The sequence below is a fragment of the Onychomys torridus genome, chromosome 13 (genome assembly GCF_903995425.1).
Source record: "Onychomys torridus chromosome 13, mOncTor1.1, whole genome shotgun sequence".
NCBI lineage: Eukaryota > Metazoa > Chordata > Mammalia > Rodentia > Cricetidae > Onychomys > Onychomys torridus.
The window spans coordinates 24537204-24564141 of record NC_050455.1 but is presented as its reverse complement, the minus strand read 5'-3'; the positions used below and the strand labels follow the sequence as shown (position 1 = coordinate 24564141).

The window sequence follows — 26938 nt, the reverse complement described above, 5'->3', positions numbered from 1 at the left end:
ACGCCTGTAATCCCAGCACTTGGGAGGCAGAGGCAGGCGGATCTCTGTGAGTTCAAGGCCAGCCTGGTCTCCAAAGCGAGTTCCAGGACAGGCTACAAAGCTACAGAAAAATCCTGTCTCAAAAAACAAAAAAAAAATCAATGCATACAAAATAAAAAATAATTTTTAATAAATAAGTATGTGTCGATAGTAATGGAGCCAAATCATCTAAGTACTATCCAACTAACTAAACTCAACCAATTCAATAAAGACTCTGAGCTAACAACCTTGGTCATGAGTCTGTTAGGTAGGCCCATTGCAAAAGAATGTTAGAACAACTATGCATTTGTGTTTCCAGATTCTTACCTGTGTAACAAGAGGCTCCAACAGTCTTTCGACAGCCAGAGTCCTGATCTCTAGACTTTTGGGGTCCCATTTGAAGTTTATGTTGCCAGTGTGGACAGCAGTCATTTCTAAAAAAACAAACAGCCAAAGTCAGGTAAATGTCAAACAGAAACATAAAATATATAAGAACCTCTAACAAAGACTTTCCTATCAGTAAAGAAAATTTTACAAGATGAAGTAATTGTAACTAACCTGAAAATGACCTCTAATACATAACAATTTTATGTTTAAAAACACTATAGAACAATCCTGAGCACAGAGAACCTTTCAATTTTGGCTCCTCTGATACCAAGAGACTTCTAGTTCCAGTTTCTCCAGTCCAACAGAGGTGCAGCATGAAAAGCTAAAGTGAAGGGTATTTTAAAAAACATTTCTGCCAAGCCTGATGATGCATGCTTTTAATCCCAGCACTTGGGGGGGGCAGTCAAATCTCTATGAGTTTGAAGCCAGGCTGTTCTACATCCTGAGTTCCAGGCCATCCAAGGCTATATAGTGAGACCATGATTTATTTAAAAAAAAAAAAAGGAAGGAAGGAAAGGTCTTCAGAAACTAATACAGAAAATTTTCTATTATTCCACCATATCTACTGCAGTATCCAAAGGCATACCTCACTTCATTATTGTTTTAGATTTTTGTTTTGTTTTGTTTTTGTTTTTCGAGACAGGGTTTCTCTATGTAGTTTTGGTACCTTTCCTGGATCTCGCTCTGTAGACCAGGCTGGCCTCAAACTCACAGAGATCTGCCTTGGCTCTGCCTCCTGAGAGCTGGGACTAAAGGCGTGCACCACTGCTGCCCGGCATCAATACATTTTTTATTAGAGATATTTTATCTAGGCACCAAGAATTCAAACTATAGTATTATTACTTTACACTTATGAAATAACTCAATTCAGAAGAGCCACATTAAAAATGTTCATTAAACCGGGCGGTGGTGGCTATGGTTGTTTCCAGCACTTGAGAGGCAGAGGTGGGTGATCTCTGCGAGTCCGAAGCCAGCACATACTGCTCTTCCAGAGGACCCAAGTTCAATCACCCAACACTCACATTGGGCAGCTCACAACTATAACTCCAAATCCACTGGATCTGACACCTGTGGCCTCCGTAGTACTTTACCACAAAACTACATAACTTCAATCTAATATTAGGTAAATATCAGACTAACTGACAGTGAGGCATATTCCACAAAATTAAAAGGTCAAGAAACCCAAAGATATAATTTGAAAATGGATTCTTCCTTTTTAATAAGCATAATTGTTAAATTTCCAAATTTTCATCATTTCACTTTAATTAAGCACCAAGAAAACACTGGATCACATAATGCGAATGGGAGGGAGTGTACTGCCTAATCTAACAACACAAAAGCAGTTTCCAGAGAATTTGCTCCCTATGCTTACATTGTGCCAGCCTATATACTTCGGTCTTTAAAGGTTATTTGTCCACTAGTCAGTAAGCCTTAAGAGATGGGATGGTCTAGATTGTCAAAGGCTGCTAACAACTCAAGCAAATGTCATCAAATGTCACAGATAAGACATTTCAGAAGAAATTATTTGCCCTGTGTATCCTAGTTCCCTAACATTTCAAAGAGACTGCTTCAGTACAAACAAGAGAACCTTTCAGGATTAGAGGGCTAGACCTGCGATTCAGTAAAGACAGTCCTAAGTGGGCATTTGAAGCAATCCGTAGTTACTGAGCAAACACAGCACAATTCACTTTTGGGGAGAGGGTAGTAGTGCTTGGAGATGAACCCAGACCTGACACAAGCGAGTCAGTTACTCTACTTCTGACAACAACTCACTTTCCCGAAGACATTCTTCTAATGTTTCTGAAACAAAATGCTTTCCAGATACAAGTAAACCAACTTAAAAAAAAAAAAAAGTTTCGGCATTTAAGGTTTTGTTTTATTTGAAACAGGGTCTCACTATGTTGCCTTGGCTGGCCTGGAACTCACAGTGATCAATCTGCACCACCACACCTACAGAGAAATTAATTTAAGATTTTTTTTCTTTTTTTTTTGGTTTTTCGAGACAGGGTTTTCCTGTAGCTTTGGAGTCTGTCCTGGACTAGCTCTGTAAACCAGGCTGGCCTCGAACTCACAGAGATCCACCTGCTTCTGCCTCCCAAGTGCTGGGATTATAGGCGTGGGCCACCACCGCCGGCTTAAGATTTATTTTTATGTTTTATTTTGCCTTTATGTATGTATGCATACCACATACATGCAGAGTGCCCATGAAGCCAGAAGAGAGCATCGGATCGCCTGCAACTAGATAAGCTGCCACATGGGTACCAGAAACCAAACCAGTGCTCCAGCCCCCAAGTTAAATTATTTTAACAAGGTGGAAATGGTGGTCTACACCTGTTATGCCAACACATGGTTGTGTAAGGAGGATCATCGTTAAGGCCATCCTAGATACTGAGTTGAGTCCAGCTTGAGCTACAGAATGAAACCCTGTCTCTTCTGAATCTTTTGTCTTCCTGATTTTGACACTTCAGAGCCCCAGGGCTTCCCATGTGTTTAAAGAGTGAGCTCCACTGAGAAAGCCAAGGCTCTGCTACTTTCAAAAACAAAGCAAGAGGCAGACTATAAACACAATGAATGAAAATGCCAAGTGGCCTCTGCAGGGGGGATGGACAGAACAGACCTACAAAAAAGACCAACTCAAAAGCTGTGCCCAACGGATCAACTCCCGGCAATCATCACAGACCCAGTTATTTGGAATGATCTGAATTTAAGAGAAGCCAGACATGCAGATTTCTACTTGAAACCTCCAAATTTAACTGTTACCAACAACTTCCCCCAAATCTCCAGTTCCAAATTCTACAAACTCTTAAAGTCTAAGAAGATCGCCTTCCTTCATGGACATTCACCTAATTAGAGAAGCTGAAGAAAAATGCTCAGCTGCACACACTGAGGACAGCAGGTATACAGAACTTGAAACAGAACTTGTTTACGACTCAAAAAAACCGTAAGAGAAGCAGGCGGCCTAATGAAGAACTTTTTAATGAAATAAAGCTTTATTTATGAGGAAAATAATGTCAAGGCTGTTTGACTTTGAAGTATTAAGCCATAGACAGGTGTATAAAAATAGACAAGTATCTGGATGAACATGAGGACATGAATGTTTTTACGTATGATCGAGGAGAAGGGTTTTATTGTAGATATAAGGGAAAGAACAGCCCAGGGCATCTGGAAGGGTGCAGATGAAACAGGCCATGAGAGAAGAGAAAGCAGAGGGAGAGAAGACACAGAGAGGGGGGAAAGAAGGCAAGCTGACCTAGAAAGAAGCCGCCGACCAAGAGAGGAGCCAGGAGCCAGAAGAGCAGCGAGGCCAAAAGTGGCTGGTTTCTACAGCCATCCAAAGCTGGGGGAAGCGAAGCTCAGTGCCCTAGGCAGCAAGGTTTAGGGGAGGAGGTGGAGTGAGAAGTGCTGGGGGAGCCATAAACACTGAGTGAGCCTTGACCCGGGCTTCTCCTGGACCTGACAGTATCAATTTTGGAAATAAGAAATCCACTACTACAAATTATACAGATTAGCGAAAAGGTAACACTGTATTTTGTTCAATTTTATAAACTTGAAAAGTATATTCCATAACACAACCTTCTAAACCTTGAATAAAAAAAAAATCAGAATATGAATAACTGTAAATTTATCAGAGGCTACAGACAGTAGATAAATATGTATTATGTCACAATTAAATGAGAAAAATATCAAGCTTTAGAGAAAATGTGGAGGGCTGGCGTTCATCCTTTTTAATACTTTTTTGAGATTATAATCACATTATTTCTTTTTCCTTTCCTTTCCTTTTTCCTTTCCTTTTCCTTTTTCCTTTCCTTTCCTCCCTCCTGTTGAGGGATAACCTTTTTTGTAAGCTGTGAAGATGTACCTCCAGAAAGGCGCCTTCTGATTGGTTTAATAAAGAGCTGACTGGCCAAAAGCTAGGCAGGAGAGGACAGGCGGGACTTCCATGCAGAGATAGGAACTCTGGGAAGAAGAGAGGCACGATTCGCCAGACAGACTCAGAAGTGGGAAACACAATACTGAACAGAGATGATAAGCCACGGGGCAGAAAGTAGATTAATATAAACAGATTAATTTACAAGCTAATTGGGAACAACCCTAAGCTAAAGCCAAGCTTCCATAATTAATAAGTCTCCATGTCACTATTTGGGAGCTGGCAGTTCAAAGAAAAACCTGCTACACCATCCAAACCTTCCCATGCATTTCCCCCCACCCCACACCTCCACCCACCCCCATTTCTCTCCTTCAAGTTCATGGCCTATGTTCTATATCTTGTGCAAGCAACATCTTTAATCAAAAACCCTGCCAAGCAACCAGCGAGCCTGACACCAAGCCTGAACTCTCAGGTCCTACGTGGTAAAAGGGGAGAGCCACTGGGTCCTTCAGAGTTGTATCCTCTGACTTCCACACGTACACCATGCTGCACACACCACACAAATACACAATAAATAAATGTATATGCATACATACACATGTACACACACACTCCTGACAAAAGTAACATCAAACAATATTAAATTATACTACAGAAACAAGTCAGCCCTTTGATGGCCCACTACTGAGAAAGGTACAAACAAAATTATAGATCTTAAAATTTACAAAGAACATATCCCAGAAGGAAGGCCAGCTTCTGACACTATCCTTTCCACTAACTTATTTTCTGACTTTAGGGAAGCTATTTCTCTTGTCTGAAGCTTCAACTTTCTCATCTACAAAATGAAAAGAGGAGGGCTAGAAAGATCACTCAACAGTTCAGAGCACGACCCAAGTACAGTTCCCAACACCCACATCAGGCGGCTCCAGGAATCAGACATCATCTTCTGACCTCTGTAGACACGGACACAACTGTAGTATTCACTCACACAGACATACACACAGACACATAAATTTTAAAAATTTATCTTAAAAAAAAAAAAAAAAGTGGGCCACATGGTGGTATATGCTTGCAATCCCAGAATTTAGGAAGCCAAAGCCAAAGAGTCATCAATCAAGACTGGCCAGGACTATGAAACCCTGTCTACACACACACACACACACACACACACACACACACACACACACAGAGAGAGGGGGGGGGGGAGGGAGGGAGGGAGGGAGAACTACAGGTCAGTGAGATAGATGAGCCAATGAAGACTCCTGAGAAGCCTGATGCATATGAATTCCATCCTCACAACCCACATGGTAGAGAACCAACTCTCTAGCGTTCTCTAACCCTAACAAGTGCCACAGACAGACAGACAGACAGGCAGAGATATACACACAGTAAATAAAGGTAATAAAAGAAATTTAAGAGTTGGAAAGATGGCCAAGTAGTTCAGAGAACTCTTGTTCAGCTCCCAGCACCCACACTGCAGTTCACAACTGCTTGTTGCTACAGGCTAGGGATCTGATCCTCTTTTCTTACTTCCCCGGGCACTCCATGTATGTGCTGCACAGACAGCAAACACTTACACACATAAAACTACAAAATAAAAAAATGTATTTTTTAATTTTAAAGAGGTTAAATTCCATATCCTACATCCTTTGAGCCCTAGAATTAAAGTCTTTTTTTCTTTTTTGGTTTTTTCAAGGCAGGGTTTCTCTTTGTAGTTTTGGTGACTGTCCTGGATCTCGCTCTGTTGACCAGGCTGGCCTCAAACTCACAGAGATCTGCCTTGGCTCTGCCTCCAGAGTGCTAGGATTAAAGGCCTGTGCCACCACAGTCTAGCTAAGTCTTTTTTTTTTTTTTAATTAAATTGATTCTTTGACATTTTCATACATGTATAAAATACATTCTCATTATTCTTCCTTACCACCCCTCTCAGTCCCCTCCTTCCTACAAATCCCTTTCTGTATGTGTGCCCTTGGAAGCCAGAGGCTTGCATACCCTGGAGCTGGAGTTGTTGCATGTGAACTATCCGATTTGGGTGGAACCAAATGTGGGTCCTCTGCAAGAGTAGTACTCATTCTTAATTACTGAGTCATCTCTCCAGCCCCAAAGAAATTTACAAAGCTCTTTGACACTACACCAATTTAACTAAACTATGGTAAGCTCCCCACCAGTGCCTCTGACTTCCCAAGCCGTGTTTCTGACCAAGTTTACGGTACATGGGTTCCCTCATGTGGAGTGGGCTGCATATCACCTAACAGAAAGTAGCTAGTTACCCCATAATAGCCACACCACTATTGTACAAGTGGGCACTTGAACAGTTGGCAGATTGTTAGTGAAGTCAGTAAGATTTATATCTGATTAAGACCACTGATGCCTTTTCTCATCCACTAGCCTACACATCTAGCACCTCCCACCACTACGAAAAGTAGCCAGCATGGAGCTGGCTTCAAGGTCAGTTGCACCTTGCAAACAAGGCATGTGGTGCCTGCAGCACCGGGTCTTTCTGGTGCCCTTTTTACTAGGTCAGGGGTTCTCATCCTTCCTGATGCTGTGACCCTTTAATACAGTTCCTGCCGGGCGCCTTTAATCCCAGCACTCGGGAGGCAGAGGCAGGCGGATCTTTGTGAGTTTGAGGCCAGCCTGATCTACAGCACGAGATCCAGGAAAGGCGCAAAGCTACACAGAGAAACCCTGTCTCGGAAAAAAAAAAAAAAAAAATACAGCTCCTCATGTGTGGTGACCCCAACCATAACATTATTTTTGTTGCTACTCCATAACTGCAATTTGGCTATTGCTATGGATCTTTTTTTTTTTTTTTAAAGATTTCTTTATTTATTATGTATACAGTGAGTGTTCAGCCTGCACACCAGAAGAGGGCACCAGATCTCATTACAGATGGTTGTGAGCCACCATGTGGTTGCTGGGAATTGAACTCAGGACCTCTGGAAGAACAGCCAGTGCTCTTAACCTCTGAGCCATCTCTCCAGCCCCTTGCTATGAATCTTAACATAAATATCTGATATGTAACCCCTGTGAAGTTGTTATGATCCAAAGGGGTTATGAACCACTGGTTGAGAACCGCTGACTTATGTTATCTCAACAGCCTTTGAATTGTTCTATTAAACTTAGTTTTCTCAAGCTTAATATGTGTTCCATGTTTTAAGGTAACAATACTTAAATATTTTTATATTCCACAAGGTCCTGGCAAAGTACTTTCTAAAGGCCACAGCGGTGTGAGCAGAACTGAATTTATGCAACCCATTTGAAAATATTCACAAGCCTACCAAGAAAAAAATTCTTGCCTTAATCTTAGTCATATTCTCCTGGTTATATTTACAATTAATGGTATTGTTTAGAACAGCTAAACAAATAACTTTTAAAGCTCTTGGCAGCTTCCAGTTTTCCAATTAACTTACAGAGCACTCCTTTCCAAGATCTATTATAAAATCTGCTAGAGCTGGCCAGCCTTAATGAAAAACAGCAACCTCAAGTTTTTCCAGGAGGAGTTATACTTAATGGAATGAAATGAAAAGTTAAAACGCAGTTATTCAGTCTTCATTACCTTAAAAATAATGATCTTGTCTATAAAGCAAAATATCGCTACAAATTCAGAAAGAGATTCAACTGCTTGTCTAGCAACCTGTATGAAAGGAAAAGCAAGAAAGGAAATACAGCACAGTCCCATCAGAACCCAAGGGAGCGGACTGTTGGCAAACTGCCTTTGTGGAAAGAGCTATAGACATTCTCACAAGACATTACAAGTTCATTTACAACAGAATGGTCACATCATTCCTAAAATGTGTCTCTGCCAAAGCTTTTCTATCCTTAGGATGCTAGTCAATGCCAACTTTTTAAACAGCAAAGTATGTTAATGAAATGTTAGGATGGTTCATCTAAATGTAAATCAGGAGATTTAGAAATTAGAAGTACCCAAAGCAACATTAGCTGTCACACCGCACAAGCTCCAGGACTGTGGATTACTCTGTACAGCCACAGGCATGTCAGGTTGTATCTGCATTAAGTAGACTTAACACAGCCATAGGAACCTCAGCTCCCAAATCTCTTGGTAACTGCCAAAAACAAAACAAGGTAATCCTTATCATTAACTTATTCTGAAAACCACATTTTATTTGACTAAATCTCCAAACCCCAGTTTTCCTCTTTCACACTAATAAACTAGTTAATATTTAAGTTTTAAATGGATAGTCCTCATAAACAAAAAAAGAAAATTATTTACTCATAATTATAGCCAATATTCCTAATTAAATTTTCAGTATCATCATCTTGGTTAGGTCTAACCAGAGTAAAAAGTTCCCGTACAGCTGGAAAGAGTGTAATTGCTCTTAAAGAGGACCAAGAATTCGGATCCCAACATCCAGGTTGCAAAGCTCACAATGACCACATGTAATTCAAGTTCCAGGGACCCTACTTCTGACCCTCTTCTGGCCTCTGTGGGCAAAAATACTAACATAAGCACATACCCTCATATACACATAAGCAAAAGTAATATAAAAACTCTGCATCGTTTCTCAGGAGCTGGAGCACTGACTGTTCTTCCAGAGGACCTGGATTTGGAGCCCAGCACCCACATGGTGGCTCACAATCATCCAAAACTGGAGTTCCAGGGGATGAGGCTTTTTGACATCTGCAGACATCAGGGACACAGGTGATGTACACACATACATACAGGAAAAACACTTACACACAGAAAACAAATCTTAAAAAAAAATTGTGTTTCCAACCTGCTATAGAAGAGTAACTGGATTGAATGAGTCATCCATCGTGTTATGTGATCAACCCAGAGTGTATATTTTATATCAGATACTCATATAGCTCATATAACACAAAGGAGATGTCACTCTCCTTGCAATTTATACAGAATTGTGATTTTAAAAAAAGATACTTAGCTTAATCTTAAAAAAAAAAAAAGTCATTTAAAAAAATTCACTCCCATCACTCATATCTTCCCTTTTATAATTTTCTTGAGGATAGGGAACAGTTAAATTAACCAGGAAACATACTGGTCACAAAAAGCACTAAGCAAACAATAAATCTACATCCAACAGTACTCAATCAACCATTTAAGCAGCATGCACTCAGCAAATACTTGAGTGCCTCCTCCTGGACTACTATTCCAGACAACAGTGAATACTACTAAAACAGGGCTAGGTATGGTGGCTCTCACTGTAATCTAGCACAGGAGGCTGGGGCAAAAGAACAGGCCTGGACTATAAAACAAAACAAAAAAACAAACAAAAACCACTGCAGTGATGGCATAAGCAATGGACAAGGTGATGCAAGCAGGGCGGGGTCCTTAGGGGGCCTTTCTATCTCAATACCCATAGAGGTCAAGAACCATTCTAGAACTGAACCTAGCACCAGTCTAAAGTCTCCACACTTGGGGAGGTGGAGGCAGGAAGATCAGAACTTCACCTGTGCTATAGAGCAAGTGTGATGATTACACTCCCAAACTATAAGACAAAACAAGCCTTTCCTCCATTACACTGCTTGTCGGGGATTTTGACAGGACAATAAGCAAAGTAACAAATACGCAATTTTTCAACTCTTCTATTAGGTTTGGAAATTTCCCCTCAAAAGTTCTGGAATAGCAGGCCATTTTGGAATAGTAGGGCATGGTTGCACCGACCACCCAAGAGACAGAGGCAGGCGGATCTGTGAGTTTGGTCTACTAAGGGTTCTAGGTTTGTGACAGCTAGACAGACCATTGTCTCAAAAATAAATGAAGGAAGGAAGGGAGGGAGGGAGGGAGGGAGGGAGGAGAGAACAATGCTCCAGGTATAATTAAAACACAACAGAAAGTGGTAGGTTGTACAGTTCTCCACTCTGCACAAGAAAAGCTCTGAGAGCATTAGAGAGTGCCCCTAGCTATCAAGGAGACCTAATTAAAGACCTGTCCAACATCACTCCAGAAGCAAGCGGTTGTCTCAGGTTGTGAAGAACACAGGCGCCTCCTAGCAACCATAGCATAACTGAAAACTAGAGTGGGTGGTGGCAGCCACCACTAAAACAAAACCTAACAAATTATAAGGCATTAGAGAGGTTTGAATTTTGTTCCTCCTTACCTAAAATATTCTAGAACCATTCTATTCTCACTGTTTAGAACAATTATTTTGAAAAATGCTAAAAACAATTCATTACCAAAGGGGAAGGTAGTCAATAATAGAGTCAGGTTTATAGCAAATACATGAGATAATCAACTTCTAAAAGATTATTTGGCTCATGGTTTTAGTTATTTTAGTCTGTAACTGGCTGGCTTATGGCAATACAAAGAAAACGTGGTGGAATAAAGGGGACACTCCAGTGACCTACAAACCCTTGGAAGGCATGCCTCCAGTGATTTACAGACTTCCCACTAGGACCCATCTCCTAAAGCAGTGGTTCTCCACCTGACCTATGAGTTCCAAACCCTTTGGCAAACCTCTATCTCCAAAATTATTTACATTGTGATTCATAGCAGTATCAAAATTACAGTCATGCAGTAGCAATGAAAATAATTTTATGGCTGAGGGTCACCACAACATGAGGAACAGTATTAAAGGTTCAAAGCATTAGGAAGATTGATTGAGAACCATTGTTCTAAAGGCTTCTACCGGGTCTCTCTGTGTAGCCCTGGCTGAACTCAAGAGCTCTATCTACCTACCTGTGGCCTCCCGAGTGCTGAGATTAAAGGCATCTACAACCACAGAGTCCAACTATATAGGACAAGCAAATCCTACCTCTTCCATTACTTAAGTAAAAGTAGAAAATGTCCTTACAGTTAAGTTTCTACAAGTCTACAGGATCTCTCCAAGCACTTAACTGCAGAGCTGACTTCTTCAAATTTCATACTCATCAACCCCACCCTTACCAACTCCTATGGCCTCCCCATCTCTGTGGACCAAAGCCTCACCAACCAGGTCCCTACGAGGAGACTCTAGGTTCTTTTCCCTTCCCTCTTTCTCTCTCCTAGTTCCTACCTCAGTCAACACTGACGGCATAATCCTCCTACTGATACAATACACACTGTTCTGAAGGCTCTAGCCTGTGTCTTATCTCCGGTCTGGAGTATGCGAGTGAGCCAGTAGCGTTAGAGCTCAGTGACAGAGCATTTGTCTAGCACTAGGTGAGCCCTGGGCTCCACTGCCAGAACTGCTTCTAAAGAGTGTGTGTGAAAGGGTTGTTACCTATGAATCTACATTCCCAGCTATTCTCCAAGCAGCTCTAGTTATCACCATCATTGGGTCCCTCCTCTCTGAGAAGACCAAACAGGATAAACCCAAAACCTCACTCGGCCAACTTCACCTGCACTAGCCTGTTAGCCTTCCCAGTCTCCAACCCATGAAAACAGGTGAGCCTCCAGAGCTTTACATTTACCTTTCCTCTGCCAAGAGCACCTTCACATTTTTTCAACTGGAAAGCTACTTATCTTCTTTCAAGACTCAGATACATCCCATCCTCTTCCTCAAAGAAAGGGTTATCCCTACTTCTCTAGATTCCCCCCAGAACTTGCCACAAGGCACTATAAAACAGAGCCACTGTGAACACACATGGATCTCCATTGTTTGTTTTGAGACAAGATCTTGCCATTAAGCCCTGGGTGGCCTCAAACACAGGCAATCTTCCTGCCTCAGTCTCCCACTCAAGTGATAAGAAGACTGCAGGTATGTGCCAACACAACCAGCAAACCATCACTTTAAAAAAAAAATTACCTTTGAGGAGAATCTTAGTTAACACTTATTTACAGGGGAATGTGGTGATATTTTATTTATGCACCCCAATAAAGTTTATCTAAGGATCAGAGGAAAAAGCCAGTCATTATATTAAACATAGAAGTCAGGCAATGGTAGCAAGCCTTTAATCCTATCACTTGGGAGGCAGAGATCCTTCTGGATCTCTGTGAGTTCAAGGCCACACTGGGAACAGCACATGCCTTAAATTCCAACACTAGTTAACCATAGAGGTCTGCTCAGACAGACAGGAAGTGATATAGCTGGGTGGAAAGAGGAAATGAGATGGCAGAACAGAAAGGCATATAGGAGTGGGTATACAGGAAGTTGGAAACTGAGGTGTCAGTGAGGTGAGGTTGTCTATGGCTTGTCCTATTTCTCTGAGCTCAGTTTTTCACCCCAATATCTGGCTCTGGACAGAGGACTGTTTGGCAACTCATCTTACAGGGGAGGGAGGTCAGAGGACACCTTTTTAAGTTCTCTCATGTCCTCTCTGGTTTCCAGGAATTCAAGTCCTCCTACCTGGAGGCAGGTGCATTTACAGATGAGTCACCTCTCTGGCCCTCTGTCACTTTTCTGATTCAACTACAATAACATTCTAGCCAGGAGGAGGGACACGTGCTTGTAATCTTTTATGTTTAACTGAACTGACTCAAAACTATTTTAGTTTTCATCTTGCAATACTGACATGCAGAGAGAAATAAGGAGTAAAATTAGCAAAAATAGACACAGATTGCAACTCCGATCTATCACTGATATTACCGGGGCTAATCTCATTAGCTGGGAAGCTTAACATCTCTCTAGCATCTTGCTCATGGGAAGATTTTTAATGAAGGTGCTGTATTTAAGTGAATCCCTCCCAATGTTACTGACATTCAGCACAGCACTTCCTTAGACTCAGTAATAATACCGAGAAAACACCTCTATCCCTCTAGTCTTAAAATAGCTTAAATCTTTTTCAGGGTTACCATCTTCCATTTCCTTGGATTCCACCCCTTCCCAAGGGATCAAACTCACATTTCATTTGACCACATCTCTGTAAAACAACAGGTTTTTAAAGATACACTTCAAAGTCAGTCTAAAGCTTTTCTGAGAACCAAATGACGCCCCCCCCCCCAGGTCATTGAAAGTAAGAAAAGTTAACACTTGGTTATAAGAAACCTTTGTCAATTTAGAGATCTCCAGAAAGAGAAAATCCCAAAAACACTGCCTCTTGGCTCTCCCTTTCAGTCTCTGGCTTACTCACTTCACCATATTTTATAATCTGTGATTAAGAGCCCAAATTAATAATGAAATGTATAATATAATGAAATGTTCAACACAGTATGAGTAAACGGTAATGGTGTGTTTACTTGGAAAGAAAGCATGTACTGGAGCCAACTGCATAGGGCAAATGTACTATTAGCAAAGGCTCCTCTCCTTCATGTCTCTAGAAACAGGCCACACTGAGTGTGTTTCCTCTCCTTCATGTCTCTAGAAACAGGCCACTCTGAGTGTGTTTCCTCTCCTTCATGTCTCTAGAAACAGGCCACACTGAGTGTTTCCTCTCCTTCATGTCTCTAGAAACAGGCCACTCTGAGTGTGTTTCCTCTCCTTCATGTCTCTAGAAACGGGCCACACTGAGTGTGTTTCCTGAGTTATGACAGCACTTCCAGCTTCAAGAACAGTCTGCAGCTTAACCTAGCTAATAAACCAGTCCAGAACTATATCACCTCATCTTACTCAGGTTTCCAACTCAAATCTTCAATTCTGGTATCAAACACTAATAAAGTAGTGTTAACAAGCTGTAGTAATTAAAACATTTTCATGACAATGGACATTCCACTTACTTTGTATTTAACAACACGACCTGAGGGGGTGGGGGGGAGACAAGGAAAACCCACAGCTTTATATAGTGAAAGAAAATGAAAATTAGGTAATCCAGAAAAGAATTAGTCTAAATTAGCAATTCAGAAATGAGATAAATTATAAATTATAGCCATTATGAGTACCAGCTGCTCTTCCAGAGGACCCGGATTCAATTCCCAGCATCCACATGGCAGCTCACAACTATCTGTAACTCCAAGATCTGACACACATACACAGACATACATACAGACAAAACACCAATGCACATAAAATAAAAATCATTTTAAAAAAGATTAAATTGGATTAATTATTAAAAACTTCAACACTAAATTAAGTATTTCATAATGTCTTTTCAGTCTTTTTTTTTTTTTAAATTTGGAATGCTGTGTGGCTCAGTGGTATAAAGTACTTGTTACTCTTACAGATAGGATTGGGTTTAATTCCCAGCACCCACATAACAACTTACAACCATCTGTAACTCCAATCTGGAGGATCTGACTCCTCTTTTCTGACCTCTGATGGTACCAGGAACACCCACAGTATACATACATACACACAGCCAAAAACATTCATATACATAAAGTAAATAAAACTAAAAACTAAATTTGAATCCTAAAAAATGAAAGTTATGGTAAATTCCACAATTCCATTTCTCTCCACCCCCCCTCCGCCTCCACTCCCTCACCCCCAGCCACCACCCCCCAACAGTTTCTCTTTGTTGCCCTGGCTGTCCTGGAACTCACTCTGCAGACCACGCTGCTCTTGAACTCACAGAGTTCAAGTGCCTCCTGAGTGCTGGGATTAAAGGCATGCACCACCATGCCTGGTCTAAAAGTTTTTAAGGCGCTAAGAAAAAAGAGCTTACCTTCTAAGTAATCCAAATGTCCCAAGACAAATGAACAAATAATCAAATTGTGGCATATAAAGTCAAAGGAGACAGACAGCACAGTGGGTAAAAGTGCTTGCCTAACAAGCCTTGTGATCTGAGTTCAATACCCAGAAGTAAAAAGCCAGATGTAGGGGGCAGTCAGAGGGCATATCAAGTGAAGTGCTTGTCACCAAGCCTGGTGACCTAAGTTCAAATCTCCATGACCCACGTGGCAGAAGGAGAACCAATTCTGCAAATGATCCTATATCTCCAAACCTGTGTCACTGCCCACATACACACAAAATAAACAAGGGGGCTGGAGAGATGGCTCAGCAGTTAGGGTGCACACTCACATCAGGTAGCTGACAACCACCTGTAACTGCAGTTTAGGGTATCCAATGCCCTCTTGTGGCTGCAGTGGGTACCTGCATGCACTGCACATACATACACACTCAGGAACACTCATACAAATAAAACAAATATAAGAAATTATTTTGGCGTATAGACCTCTTTTACGGCCTTCGCTGGATCACAGCTGCCAAAATGAAGTGCAATCCCTCTGTGACTTCTGGCCAATGCAAGAACCATAAACAGCATTGCAATGCACCTTCTCACATTCGGAGAAAGATCATGTCTTCCCCTCTTTCCAAAGAGCAGAGGCAGAAGTACAATGTTCGTTCTATACCTGTTCGAGGGATGATGAAGTTCAGGTTGTCCAGACGCTACAAAGGCCAGCAGATTGGCACAGTAGTCCAAATGTACAGGAAGAAATATGTCATCTACACTGAACAAATACATCAAGGAAAGGCTAATGGCACAACTGTCCATGTGCACATCCACCCCAAAAAGGCAGCTATCACCAGGCTAAAGCTGGACAAAGGCCACAAAAAGATCCTGGAAAGCCAAGTCTCGACAGCAAGAAAGGAGAAGGGCAAACACGGTTGAGAAGATGCAGGAGTAGAGGCATCACATACACAACAAAGAGGAAGGGGCTGGAGAGATGGCTCAGAGATTAAGAGCACCAACTGCTCTTCCAGAGGTCCTGAGTTCAATTCCCAGCACCCACATGGTGGCTCACAACATCTGTAATGAGATCTGGTGCCCTCTTCTGTATACATAATAAATAAATAAAATAAATCTTTAAAAAAAGACTGTTAAGTTAAAAAAAAAAAGGAGAAGAGGAGGAGAAGGAAGGAAGGAAGGAAGGAAGGAAGGAAGGAAGGAAGGAAGGAAAAAAGAAAGAAACTATTTCAAACTGAATTGGTGAAGTGTGCCTGAAACCCCAGCAGTCCTACAGAGTGATGGAAGTAGGCCCACCTACCCACAGCTCCAGGGCAGCTACCCCAGAGTATTAAACACGACAGCAAGAACAACGAGAGGGCCAGCTAGATAGTTAACTGGGTAAAGCCAACTGCCACCAAGCCTGATGTCTGAGTTCAATTCTCAGAGCCCACTCTCTGTAGAGATAAAACAGATCATCCCCATAATTTGCTCTGTGACCTCCGCACTCATGGTATTCATGTATCCACACAGGAAGGAAGGAAGGAAGGAAGGAAGGAAGGAAGGAAGGAAGGAAGGAAGGAAAAGAAAAAAGAAAAAAATTTAAAGGAAGCACTTCCCTCTAAACAAGGGTGAAAAACAAAAACCAACTTCCAAAAGTTGCCCTCTGGCCTATACACACAGACACACTCGCACTTGAACACATATCATACATGCAGACATACTCCACACACACGCCATGTGGTACACACATACCATGTAATACTACTCAACTTTAAAAGGAAAGTTCTGAAAGAAGCGTTAGGAAGACAGTGTTATAGGAAACACCAATCATCCTACCACCTAGACAAACTGCAGTGGCAGAATCTCTCTGGTTTAACTACTTTATAACACTTAAGTATTAAAAGTCCTAAAGCCAGATGTGGCCCCATATGCCCTGAATCCCATCACTCAAGAGGCAGAGGCAGGTAGATCTGGGTTCAAGCCAGCCTGGTCTAGAGTTCCAGGACCGCTAGGACAAACCCTGTCTCAGAGGGAAGAAAAACAAAATCCTGACACTTCCAGGGAAAGGCTTGAACAGTATGCAAACTGAATAAATTTACTCAATTTTAGCTTTGCTTAGCAGCAACTCTCTATCCCCTAGACAGGCACATGTTACAGGAACAGCTTGCCAGGTGGACAAGTAAGGGTCCTGCCCTCCAGATACTGAGGAACTGTATTCTTATTGCTAATTACTGCTTCTAATCAGGGAGATAGAGAAACAGAAGAGCATCCACTACTACACTTCTTTCTGCTAATGCTAGTTCTTCTCCTCCAGCTAAATATAATTCCTCCCCAAATGTAATGAACCAACACCTTTCTCCCCTCCCACGTAATTTTTCTCTCTATTCTCTTCTGGGAGATAGGGTTTAGAAAATGTAGAAGCAATCATATCAGGGGAGAAGGTAATCAGGATGTTACTGTGGTGCTTCCTGATTCTCAGTTATTTCTACATATGGATCAAGTGTGTAAGTCCCCAGCATGGTGACAATGACTATAATCCCTAGCACTCTACTATGCACTGGGAAGACTGAGGCAGGAGGATTACTAGTTCAAGGCCAGCCTGACCTGCATAGTCAGACTGTCTTCAAAAGGGGAGGGTAGATCTTTATTAAAAAGGTAAGGTCTAATGAAAGGTCATTAAGATACAGGGATGCTTGGGACAGTGGTGGCGTACACCTTTAATCCCTTTAATCCCAGCACTCAGGTGGCAGAGACGGACAGAGTTTGGAGCCAGCCTGATCTACAAAATTCCAGAACAGCCAGACAGCCAGACAGAGCTGTTACAGAGAAACCCTGTCTCAAAAAACCAAAAAGATACAAGGACACTGCCTTCAGGAGGATGTGTGTGTGGTGGTGGTAGTAGTGGTTCAATATATAATTCTTTTTTCTTTTTTTTCTCTTTTTTTTTTTTTTTTTTTTTTGCCAAAGCTGAGGACTGAACCCAGGGACTTGCTCTACCACTGAGCTAAATCCCCAACCCCTCAATATATACTTCTTAGAAAAATTTTTAAAGATATACAACCAGCCAGGCATGGTGATGCATGCCTTCCTCTCTCTTCCTATTGCTGGACCGTGTGTGCTAGTGTGCCCACCTTTTATGAGTACTGAGTCAGAACTCAAGCCCACATACTTATGCAGCCACACTTCATCACCCAGCCAGTAACTCAGCATTTAGTGAATAGAACCTACTATGCACAAAGAAACAAGTCTGGTACACAGGAAGCAGAAAGATGAATATGAACATATTGACTTGAAGGACTTTACCATCTATCACAGCAGCTAGCGAAATAATTTATACTATCATTATTTTAATGAAAGCAAGTTAGCAACACAGTAATATATAAATGATAAATTTGATTCGCCCCTAAGAAAAGCCACTTAATATGGATAAAAATACAGCTTGTCCAGCGCTGTCTAACAGAAAGGCTATATTAGCATTTTATCACATCAGAAGTTAAAATAAACACTCTTTATAAATCATCTTATTCATTAGACAGATGACAAGGTTCAAACTGTAAGGCCAAATCTCCTAAGATGAAAAACTTTGAAGAGTATACTATCTAATTCATCACATAACAGACATATAATCAATGACAAATTAGCAACACGAAATACCTTATCACTAAATTCTAACTCCACAGTTTAGTTTAACCTTTGCAGAATTATACACTAAGGGGCTGTAAAAATGGCTCAGTAGTTAAAAGCACTTGCTACTCAATCACTGAGGACCAGAGTTCAGATCCCCGTACCCACACTGGGCAGTTCACAAACGCCTGTAACTCCAGCTCCAAGGGCCTGGACACCCTCTTTCGGTCTCTGTGAGCACCTACACACACACACACACACACACACACACACAGAGTGTGCATACATTCACACATATACACACAAGTAAAATTTTAAAAAAATCAAAAATTATATTACTGAACCAGATATGGTGGGGAAACTGGGGTGATAGAGCAGCCTCTGAGTCTAAGGCCAGCCTGGGTTAGAGACAGTCAGGTGATAGAGCAGCCCCTGAGTCTAAGGCCAGCCTGGGTTAGAGAGACAGCCTCAAAATAAAAGGAGAGGAAATGCAACTGCATTTTTAAGCTTCAATGCTCACTGAGCAGAGGGAAAGTGGCTAGAATAACGTAATTTCTGCCCCCACCATCTCCTCACCATTTAGCTGAGAGGAGAGGAAAGGAAACACTCATGGAAAGAGTCTTTAGATTTCATGATTTCTTAGATATGACTCCAAAAGTAGAGGAGACAAAAACACATATTATACATCATCAAAATGATAAACTCTATAACAAAGGAGCGCAATCACCAGAAAGTAAAAAGACATCCAGAGAAAGTATTTACAAATCACTTCTCTGATAAGGGATTACCCTGCAGAATAATTCTTTAGCACTGAGGAGGCAAGGGCAGGCAAATATCTACATAAGGAGTTCCAGTATGGCCAGACCCTATCTCAAAAAACAAACAAACAGCAGCAACAACAAAAGAATATACAAAAACCTATAGCTTAAGCACATTACCAAAAAGGAAAAAAGCTTTTGTTTTTGTTTTTGTTTTTGAAGTCCAGGCTAGAGATTTGATCAGTGGCATTTCTCTGTCCTAGAACCATGGCAGGCAAACCGCCCATACACATAGAATTTAAAAACTTAATTAAAAAAAGAAAAAGAGAAAGAGAAGGTCACAAAAAAATGATCAAATTCAAAGAGACAAACAGAATGGTTAGCTGCCAAGACCCAGAGAGAGGTAAATGAAAAGCTACAGACTACAGAATTCACTTTGGACAGATGAGAACAACCCTAGAGACAGAAGACTGCATAATAATGTGCATTCACTTAAAGTCAATGAGCACACACACAAAAGTTTAAATGGTCAATTTAGTTGTGCACATCTTACTACAAAACACATAAGCAGTTCCCTGCACCCACATGGTGGCTCACAACTGTCTATAACTCTCGTTCCAGGGGATCAAACACCTGTTCTGACCTTTCTATGGACACTGCACACATATGATGCAGACACACAGTCAGGTGCACACACATACACATAAAGTAAAAATTCTAAAGGAACCGGGCAGTGGTGGCACAAGCCTTTAATCTTAGCACTTGGGAGGTAGAGGCAAGCAGATATCAGTTGAGTTCAAGGCCAGCCTGGTCTACAAAGTGAGTTCTAGGGTGGCCAGGACTGTTACACAGAGAAACCCTGTCTCAAAAACAACCAAAAATTCTAAAGTAAATGAGGCATAGTAAATAACACTATGATGAGTACAAATTTTAGGGTTTTTGGATCCTTTCTGCAATGGTGGTGGGGGGTGTTATTCAGCTTTTGGATGGGTATAGAAGCATTTATTATAAAGCATTCCAACAAAATGGCAAAAGACTCAGGGTAGGATACAAAGGCCAGGAAACAACAATTTACCACAGAAAATCAGTCTGGCAGCCAAAGGTGTAGCTAAGTAATTGCCTAACATGCAAGAGGCCCTGGGTTTGATCCCCAGCACCACACAAATTACCTGGTGGTGGATCCTGGAATTCTAGCACTCAGGTCCTGAAGACCAGAGTTTCAGAGGTTCAAGGTCATCTGCAGCTACAAACCAAGGTGAGACCATTCTGGGCTACCAGAGACACTGTCTCAGAAATAAGAATTAAAGGCCTCCAAACAGCTGGCTCACTGGGTAAAAGCAGTTACTAACTAGACTGATAACTTGAGTTAGACTCCCCAGGAACCATACGGTGGAAAGAGAGAACCAATTCACAAAAGCTGTCTCGTTCGTTCGTTCGTTCGTTCGTTCGCATGTGAGAGTGTGTGTGTGTGTGTGTGTGTGTGTGTGTGTGTGTGTTCCCCGGGCGGCGCGCGCTCTCACCAGGCTGGCTTTGAATTCAATTCTGCCTCTGAAGTATGAGCCACTACATCAGCCCCCACCCTGAAAAAAAAAAATTAATGAAAGAAAACTGGTCTGAAATTTTAAGGAAAGGGTAGAATTTAGAAGATCTTGAATCCCACCGTAAGACTAACCAGAACTAATCACCATGTGATTACATAGTGTGAAGTTTCCAAAGTGTGGAAGCTTTGGGCTGCACCGGCCAAACAACCTCAGCTGGATCACGGGGACCCACACGGTGGAAGAAGAAAATCCACTTCTCCAAGTTGTCCTCTGACCATCACACTTGTGTACACAAACACAAAAAAATAACATGTGGTTTTGTTTGTTGGGGGGGAGGGAGGGAAACAGGGTTTCTCTTGTGTGCTCCAGACCGTCCTGGAACTCACTCTGTAGACCTGGCTAGTCTTGAACTCACAGAGATCCACCTGCCTCTGCCTCCCAAGTGCTGGGATTAAAGGTGTGCCACCACCACCCAGCTTAAGGTGTGTATTTTTTTAAGGGCTTTCTTTTTTTTCCTTTAGGAACTTTAAGAGCTCAATCCCCCTGAGCAGCATGGTCTGACCTGGTTTTAAAACCAACAGAAACAGGACAAATGAAGTCAACTAAGAGTGGGAATTCCTGGAGTGGGAACAGTTTGTTGTTTCCCAGTGATATACATGGTGTTCAGTTTGTAAGAATTCAGGAACAAGGATTATAATTTTCCTCTTAATTGTATTTTGACTTCAAAAAGGCTTACTACTAAAGATAGGTCCTGGCACTAGGAGGCAGAAGCAGGTGGATCTCTGAGTTTGAGGCCAGCCTGGTCTCTCCTCAGCGAGTTGCAAGACAAACAGAACTACATAGAGAGACCCTCTCAAAAAATAAAGTAAGGCCCGGTGGTGGTGGCACATCTCTATGAGTTCAAGGCCAGCCTGGTCTACAGAGCAAGACCCAGGAAAGGCACCAAAGCTACACAGAGAAACCCTGTCTCGAAACCTAGACCCCACCCCCACCTCCAAGAAATGACAGATTGGAGGTCATCCACAGAAAATATTTACCAAACGGTATAGAAGATGCAACCATAGACTGTACAAGAGACCAAAACACCGAGCACCAAGAGAAAACCCTGGGAGTTCAAAAAATAGTAAGTTTGCCAGGTGGTCAAGGAAGAGCAACACGGTCCAAAAGGAAGGCCACAGAGGAAGCAAAATGAAGGCAGAGTCAAGCATGGCGGCGCACACTTGTAATCCAGCACCTGAGAAACGGAGGCAGGAAGATCATCCAATTCAACCAAGACCCCTTGCTAAATAAATAAGGACAGACAACTAAACAGCTTACTGAGATACTACCGAGTGGTCCACCACTCAAGGAAAGTCTAAAACTGGACTGGAAGCAAAGAATGTGGCCAGAAAAGCATGGGAACGAGACACTAGGGAGAGGACTCTGTCACTGATGAGATCTGGGGAGAAAGCTGAAGAAAGTTCATGTTGCCCAAAGCAGCACTGTGACTGACTGTAGTAGCTCCCTCACCTGTCAGCGAACCACCGTAAGCTAGACTCCAGAAAGACCTCCTCCTTCATTCAATACAGCGTCTTAACTAGCCCTCTTAGCCAGGTACCAAGCCTCGAATAGGTTTACAAGGCTCACCTGCCAGCAGAGATGGCAGACAGGGACATCAATAAGGTACAACACTTACCGAAGTAACTAAGAAAACTTAGCAAAGTTTACTACCAGAAATGAAATGCTTGAGACATGATTGAGATCTCATTGCTTAAAAAACAACTTTACCGAGATGCCCGGACCCCACCCCCACACCAATCTTTATTCGGGTCCTTTCCAAAACACAGCTCCACTCATCCTAATCACCTTTACCACATGACCTTCCGCACTCAACTCCCTGCTTTAGACACACACAACTTCAGATCTCTAAGCACCAACAAGAAATAAAGAGCTGCTCAGATCATGAAAGGCTCTGCAATGGCTTCTTACAGCTTTAGAGTAAAACTGAAACATGGCCATCTGTGACCTGGCCTTTGCCCTGCCTGACAACCTTCGGTGAGACCTCCCTTCTAAAGTACTCAGAATACGAAGATCACTTCTAAACCTCTAGGCCTCAAATACTGTGCCAAGGCTCAGGCCATCGACACCTGTTGAGGACCCTATTCCTTATTCCTGTCTAGGTTTAGCCAGGACACTTAATCACCACCTTCAACAAGTGGGGCTGTCTGTGCTGTGACTTTCTAAAAAAACGTCAAGAACGTTCGTACCAGTTACTCTGGCTCTCCGCATCTGGTCTAGAGCTCTGAAACAGCATTAAGTCTCATCCAGATCTGGCTAGTCTGAGAAGCTGTGAGGTATACAAAGAGACCCATGTGGCTCAGGGGAAACATCTTACACTCAAAATGAGAAGCTGGATGATAGCAGCTAAAGTTGATGGCAGAGGAAGGGGGCGTGCGGCTCAATAGTAGATCATCTGACTAGCATGTACAAGGCTCTAGATTTGTTTCCCCAAGGGGGGGGGGGGAACGGCCGACGACGATACAGGGACACAGCTAACAGAAGGCACAAGGTAGCGAATCTCAACTAGGGGAAAAAAGACACCCCTCATCTCTAATCAATATATAAAATGTTTCTGATAGAATGGAGGTGGCATCAAACAACTGGTACTCAGGATATAATCATACTCAGGAAAAGGAGGGGGTGAAGAGTAAAGAGAAAAACAAACAGTAATATTACGATTCCCCACTTACATGCCCTTTTATGCTTTTCCCTACTTTGTGACATGACTTCAACTCATGCTTCATCCAGTTCAAAGGCCCCCACCTTCCAGAACTCCCAGACTTATTCTCATAAACGTATCAACACCCTCATCCAAGTGTCTGTCATTTGCATTATACAGTTTTGCCCCAGACAGGTGTTATGTATGGCACACGTCTGAATGCCACACTCAAGAAGCTTAGGCTATCTTGGGCTTCATAGTGAGATCCAGCCTGGGGGAGGTGGGGCGAGGGGCGGATAAGACACTAGAGAAGCTTCCGGTCCTCAAAGAAAGGATTTTTAAAACCTATCTTCTAACTTAGTGAGTCAGGACGTATAAACAACTGAGCAGAGGCTTCAATGATTTCCCCATTCCATCCTTTCGTAAACAACAAATTCCATTTCCTAAAGTAACATCCACCTGTAGCCTTTAAAAATCAGTGCTACGCACAAAATATCCTCTTCAAAAACGTATCATAAAGACACAGTACACAATACAGTGCTGTAAGCATGAGTTTACATTAAAAGTTATTGTGAATTGTATACAAAAGACATAAATGAAAAGAAAAAAGTATTATGAAGACGAAGAACGTAAGATATCAACCTTTGGGACACACGGACACACGTTCCTTTTGGACCACCTACACACACACACACCTACACACACACACACACACACACACACCTACACACACACACACCTACACACACACACCCCTACACACACACACACACACACACACACACACACACACACACACACACGTACGTTCCTTTTAAAGTGAAAGGCGGGGCATTGACATCGCACGCCGGCAATGCCCGCCCTCGGGACGCTGAGGCAGGGAGCCCGAGCGTTTCCAGGCTAGCCTGGGCTACTTAGCGAGACCCCCTCCGCACTCGGGAACACAAAGTCAGCGTGACAAGACTCTAACGCCACTCCTGAAAAGCGAGCGTGAAGTGAGTCAAGGCAGGCAGCGCAGGCGGCTGAGTCCTTGGAAAGTCAGCTTTAACAAACTCCCTGCCACCGGTCCACACGGGTGTGGCGCACCTTGGGGGACGCGAGCGCGGGCCAACAGGAAGCTGGGACTCCCAGACTCTGCGCGCCGCGCCGCGCCGGGCCCGCCAGCTCCCCGACCTCCGTCCGCTCCCGCGAACGCCCGAGTCTCAAGAGCGGGGAGGGGGAGGGGAGCGGCCGGCACTCATCCCGGCGGGCACCACCGCGCCCCACAAACATCCCACCGCCGGACGGCCAGGGACTCGCCGCCGTGCCCCCCGCCCTCTCTCAGGGGCGGAGGCGGCCCGGGGCGCGACCCCGGCCCCGCGAGCGCGCGCCCCGCCCGCGGAACAAAGTTTAGAAAGAGGGAGAAAGTTTTCCGAGGGAGCGCCGCGGCGCTCGCTCCGCTTCCCGAGCGTCGGGCTCCGCCCGCCCAGGCCCAGGCGGCTCCGGGAAGCCACCCTCGCTTGGCCCGACGCTCCCCAGGGCGGCGGCCGCCGAGAGTCTGCGCCGTCACCCGGGACCCCGGCCCGAGGAGACCCTCGCGCCCCACCGGGGGCCCCGCGCGCGCGCGCGCGGGCGCCGGGGTTGGGGTTGGGGTAGCGTGGGGGAAAAAGGTCGGAAGAGTTACCTGCGGCGAGCGATGGCGAGCGCGGGACGACTCCAGAGGCGCCAAGCCGACGGCCGCCGCTTTGTCTCCCGCCCGTCCGGCTCCCAGGAGGAAATGGGCCGCCCCTGCGCCCCCGCCCCCGGCCCGCCCCTCGCCGCGCCCGCCCTTCCCGGCACCTCCCTCCGCGCGCTCTTCCCGGCGCCTCCCGCGGCCTCCACCCCGGCGCGTCCCGGCCTGCAGCGGCCGGCGCTTTCCCCTCCCCGAGCGCCTCCCGCCCGGAAGGGTGTCTGGCTACGCCACGGCAGGACGGCCAGAAGTCCTTTCCGTGTGGCCTCCGGGCGCGCAGAGCAGCCCAGACCCGGACCCCCGACGGGCAGGAGGGGCGGCGACTCAGGGAACAGCCCGCGGGCGGGGAGGGCGGGCGGAGGGCAGGTGAGTCACGGCGGCCGACTCAGGTGAGTCTCGGGGCGCCGCCCCGGGAGGCCCCGCCCCGTCCGGCTCCCAGGGCCCGGCGTGGTGACGCGGGGTCCCGCTGGGGTCACTCCTGTGGCGAGTGCCACCCTCTCCCCTAATCCAAGGCGCCCAGAAGAGGGGGCAGCCTCCCCACTTGCCGAGGAGAAACAACTCCTAGTAAATGTTCCACGGCTCCGGGCACAGTGGAACGGGAAGCCCACTCTTAGAAACTTTGTTGTTGTTTGTTTTGGTTTTGTTTTATCTTTGAGGTGGGATCTCACGTAGGTCAAGCTGGTCTCGAACTGGCTGTTTCGGCAAGAATGACCGAAAACTTATTTTTTTTTTTTTTAACATTTGGGCAGAGGAGGGGGGATGCACATGCTCTGTGCTCTTGTGTAGAAATCAGGATGATTTGTGGTTCCCTTCTCTCACCGTGTGGGTCCTGGGATTGAACTCAGGTTGCAGGGCTGGGTGGCCAGTGCCAACTTCCTTTAAACTTTCGACCCTCCTGCACACCTCCCGACTGCTGAGATTATAGGCCCGCACCATTATGCCTGGTCTTTTGGGGGCCTCTTAACAAGAGTGGGCAGATGAGAGAGATGGCTCAGTGGGTCAAAGTGTTTGCCCCTCTACCAACAATGCAAGCCTGGCAGCCTGAGCTGTGGAGAGAGAACGAAGGCCACAAAGTTGACCTCTGACTTCCACACTGAATATGTCACCTGTAGTGGCTAACGCTCTGTATGCTGTGAATGTGTTGCTCCGATTTGGTTGATAAATAAAATGCTGATTGGCCAGTAGCCAGGCAGAAAGTATAGTATAGGCGGGATAAACAGAAGAGAATTCTGGGAAGAGGAAGGCTGAGTCAGGAGTCACCAGCCAGACACAGAGGAATCAGGATGTAAAATTACTGGTAAGCTACTAGCCATGTGGCAACTTATAGATTAATAGAAATGGTTTAATTTAAGATATAAGAACAACTAGCTAGAAGCCTGAGCCATTAGGCCAAATAGTTTAAATAGTATAAGCGTCTATGTGTTTATTTTATAAGTGGGCTGCGGGTCGGCAGGGGCTTGGCGGGACCCAGAGAAAAGCTCCCCAGCTACATTCACCCTCACACATATCGTACACACACAATAATAAGTAAGATCAATTTTAATTTTAAGAAAAGTGGATTGGAGATGTCTCAGTGATAGAGTGCTTGCCTGCTATGCCCTGGGTTCAGTCCTCAGCACTACAAAAGGAAAATTAAAAAGGCCATTCTTGTCCAACTACATTCTATTCTGTTTCTACCCTTGGGGTTTTGTCTCTGGTGGTTGGAAAGAAAGTGGCCCCAAAGGGAGTGGCACTATTAGGAGGTGTGACTTTGTTACCTTTTGGAGGGAATGTGTCACTGTGGACTTTGAGGTCTCCCATGCTTGGGCTACCCCCAGTGTGGAAACAGATTCCTTCCTGTTGCCTGCAGATCAAGATGTAGAACTCTCAGCTCCTTCTCCAGCACCATGTCTG

At 44.0% G+C, this 26938-nt stretch overlaps 2 protein-coding genes across 2 annotated transcripts in view; one reads left to right on the top strand and one right to left on the bottom strand.

Moving 5' to 3' along the window:
- Positions 1-25093, bottom strand: part of Ctnna1 (catenin alpha 1) — a 130293-nt gene extending 105200 nt beyond the window's left edge. Inside the window, exons 1-2 of the mRNA XM_036204225.1 lie at positions 25001-25093; positions 346-452 (exon numbers count right to left, since the gene is read on the bottom strand). Coding sequence (XP_036060118.1) covers positions 346-450 — 105 coding nt within the window. The 5' untranslated portion in view covers positions 451-452; positions 25001-25093. The remainder of the gene's footprint in view (positions 1-345; positions 453-25000) is intronic.
- LOC118594401 (60S ribosomal protein L26-like) lies at positions 15257-15658 on the top strand. The gene has a single exon (XM_036204230.1). It carries the CDS (start codon positions 15257-15259, stop codon positions 15656-15658), a length of 402 nt encoding a protein of 133 aa, XP_036060123.1.
- Positions 25094-26938: the final 1845 nt, after the last annotated feature.

Coding starts and splice junctions, on each gene's coding strand:
- LOC118594401 (XM_036204230.1), top strand. CDS start 15,257: ATGAAGTGCAATCCCTCTGTGACTTCTGGCCAATGCAAGAACCATAAA.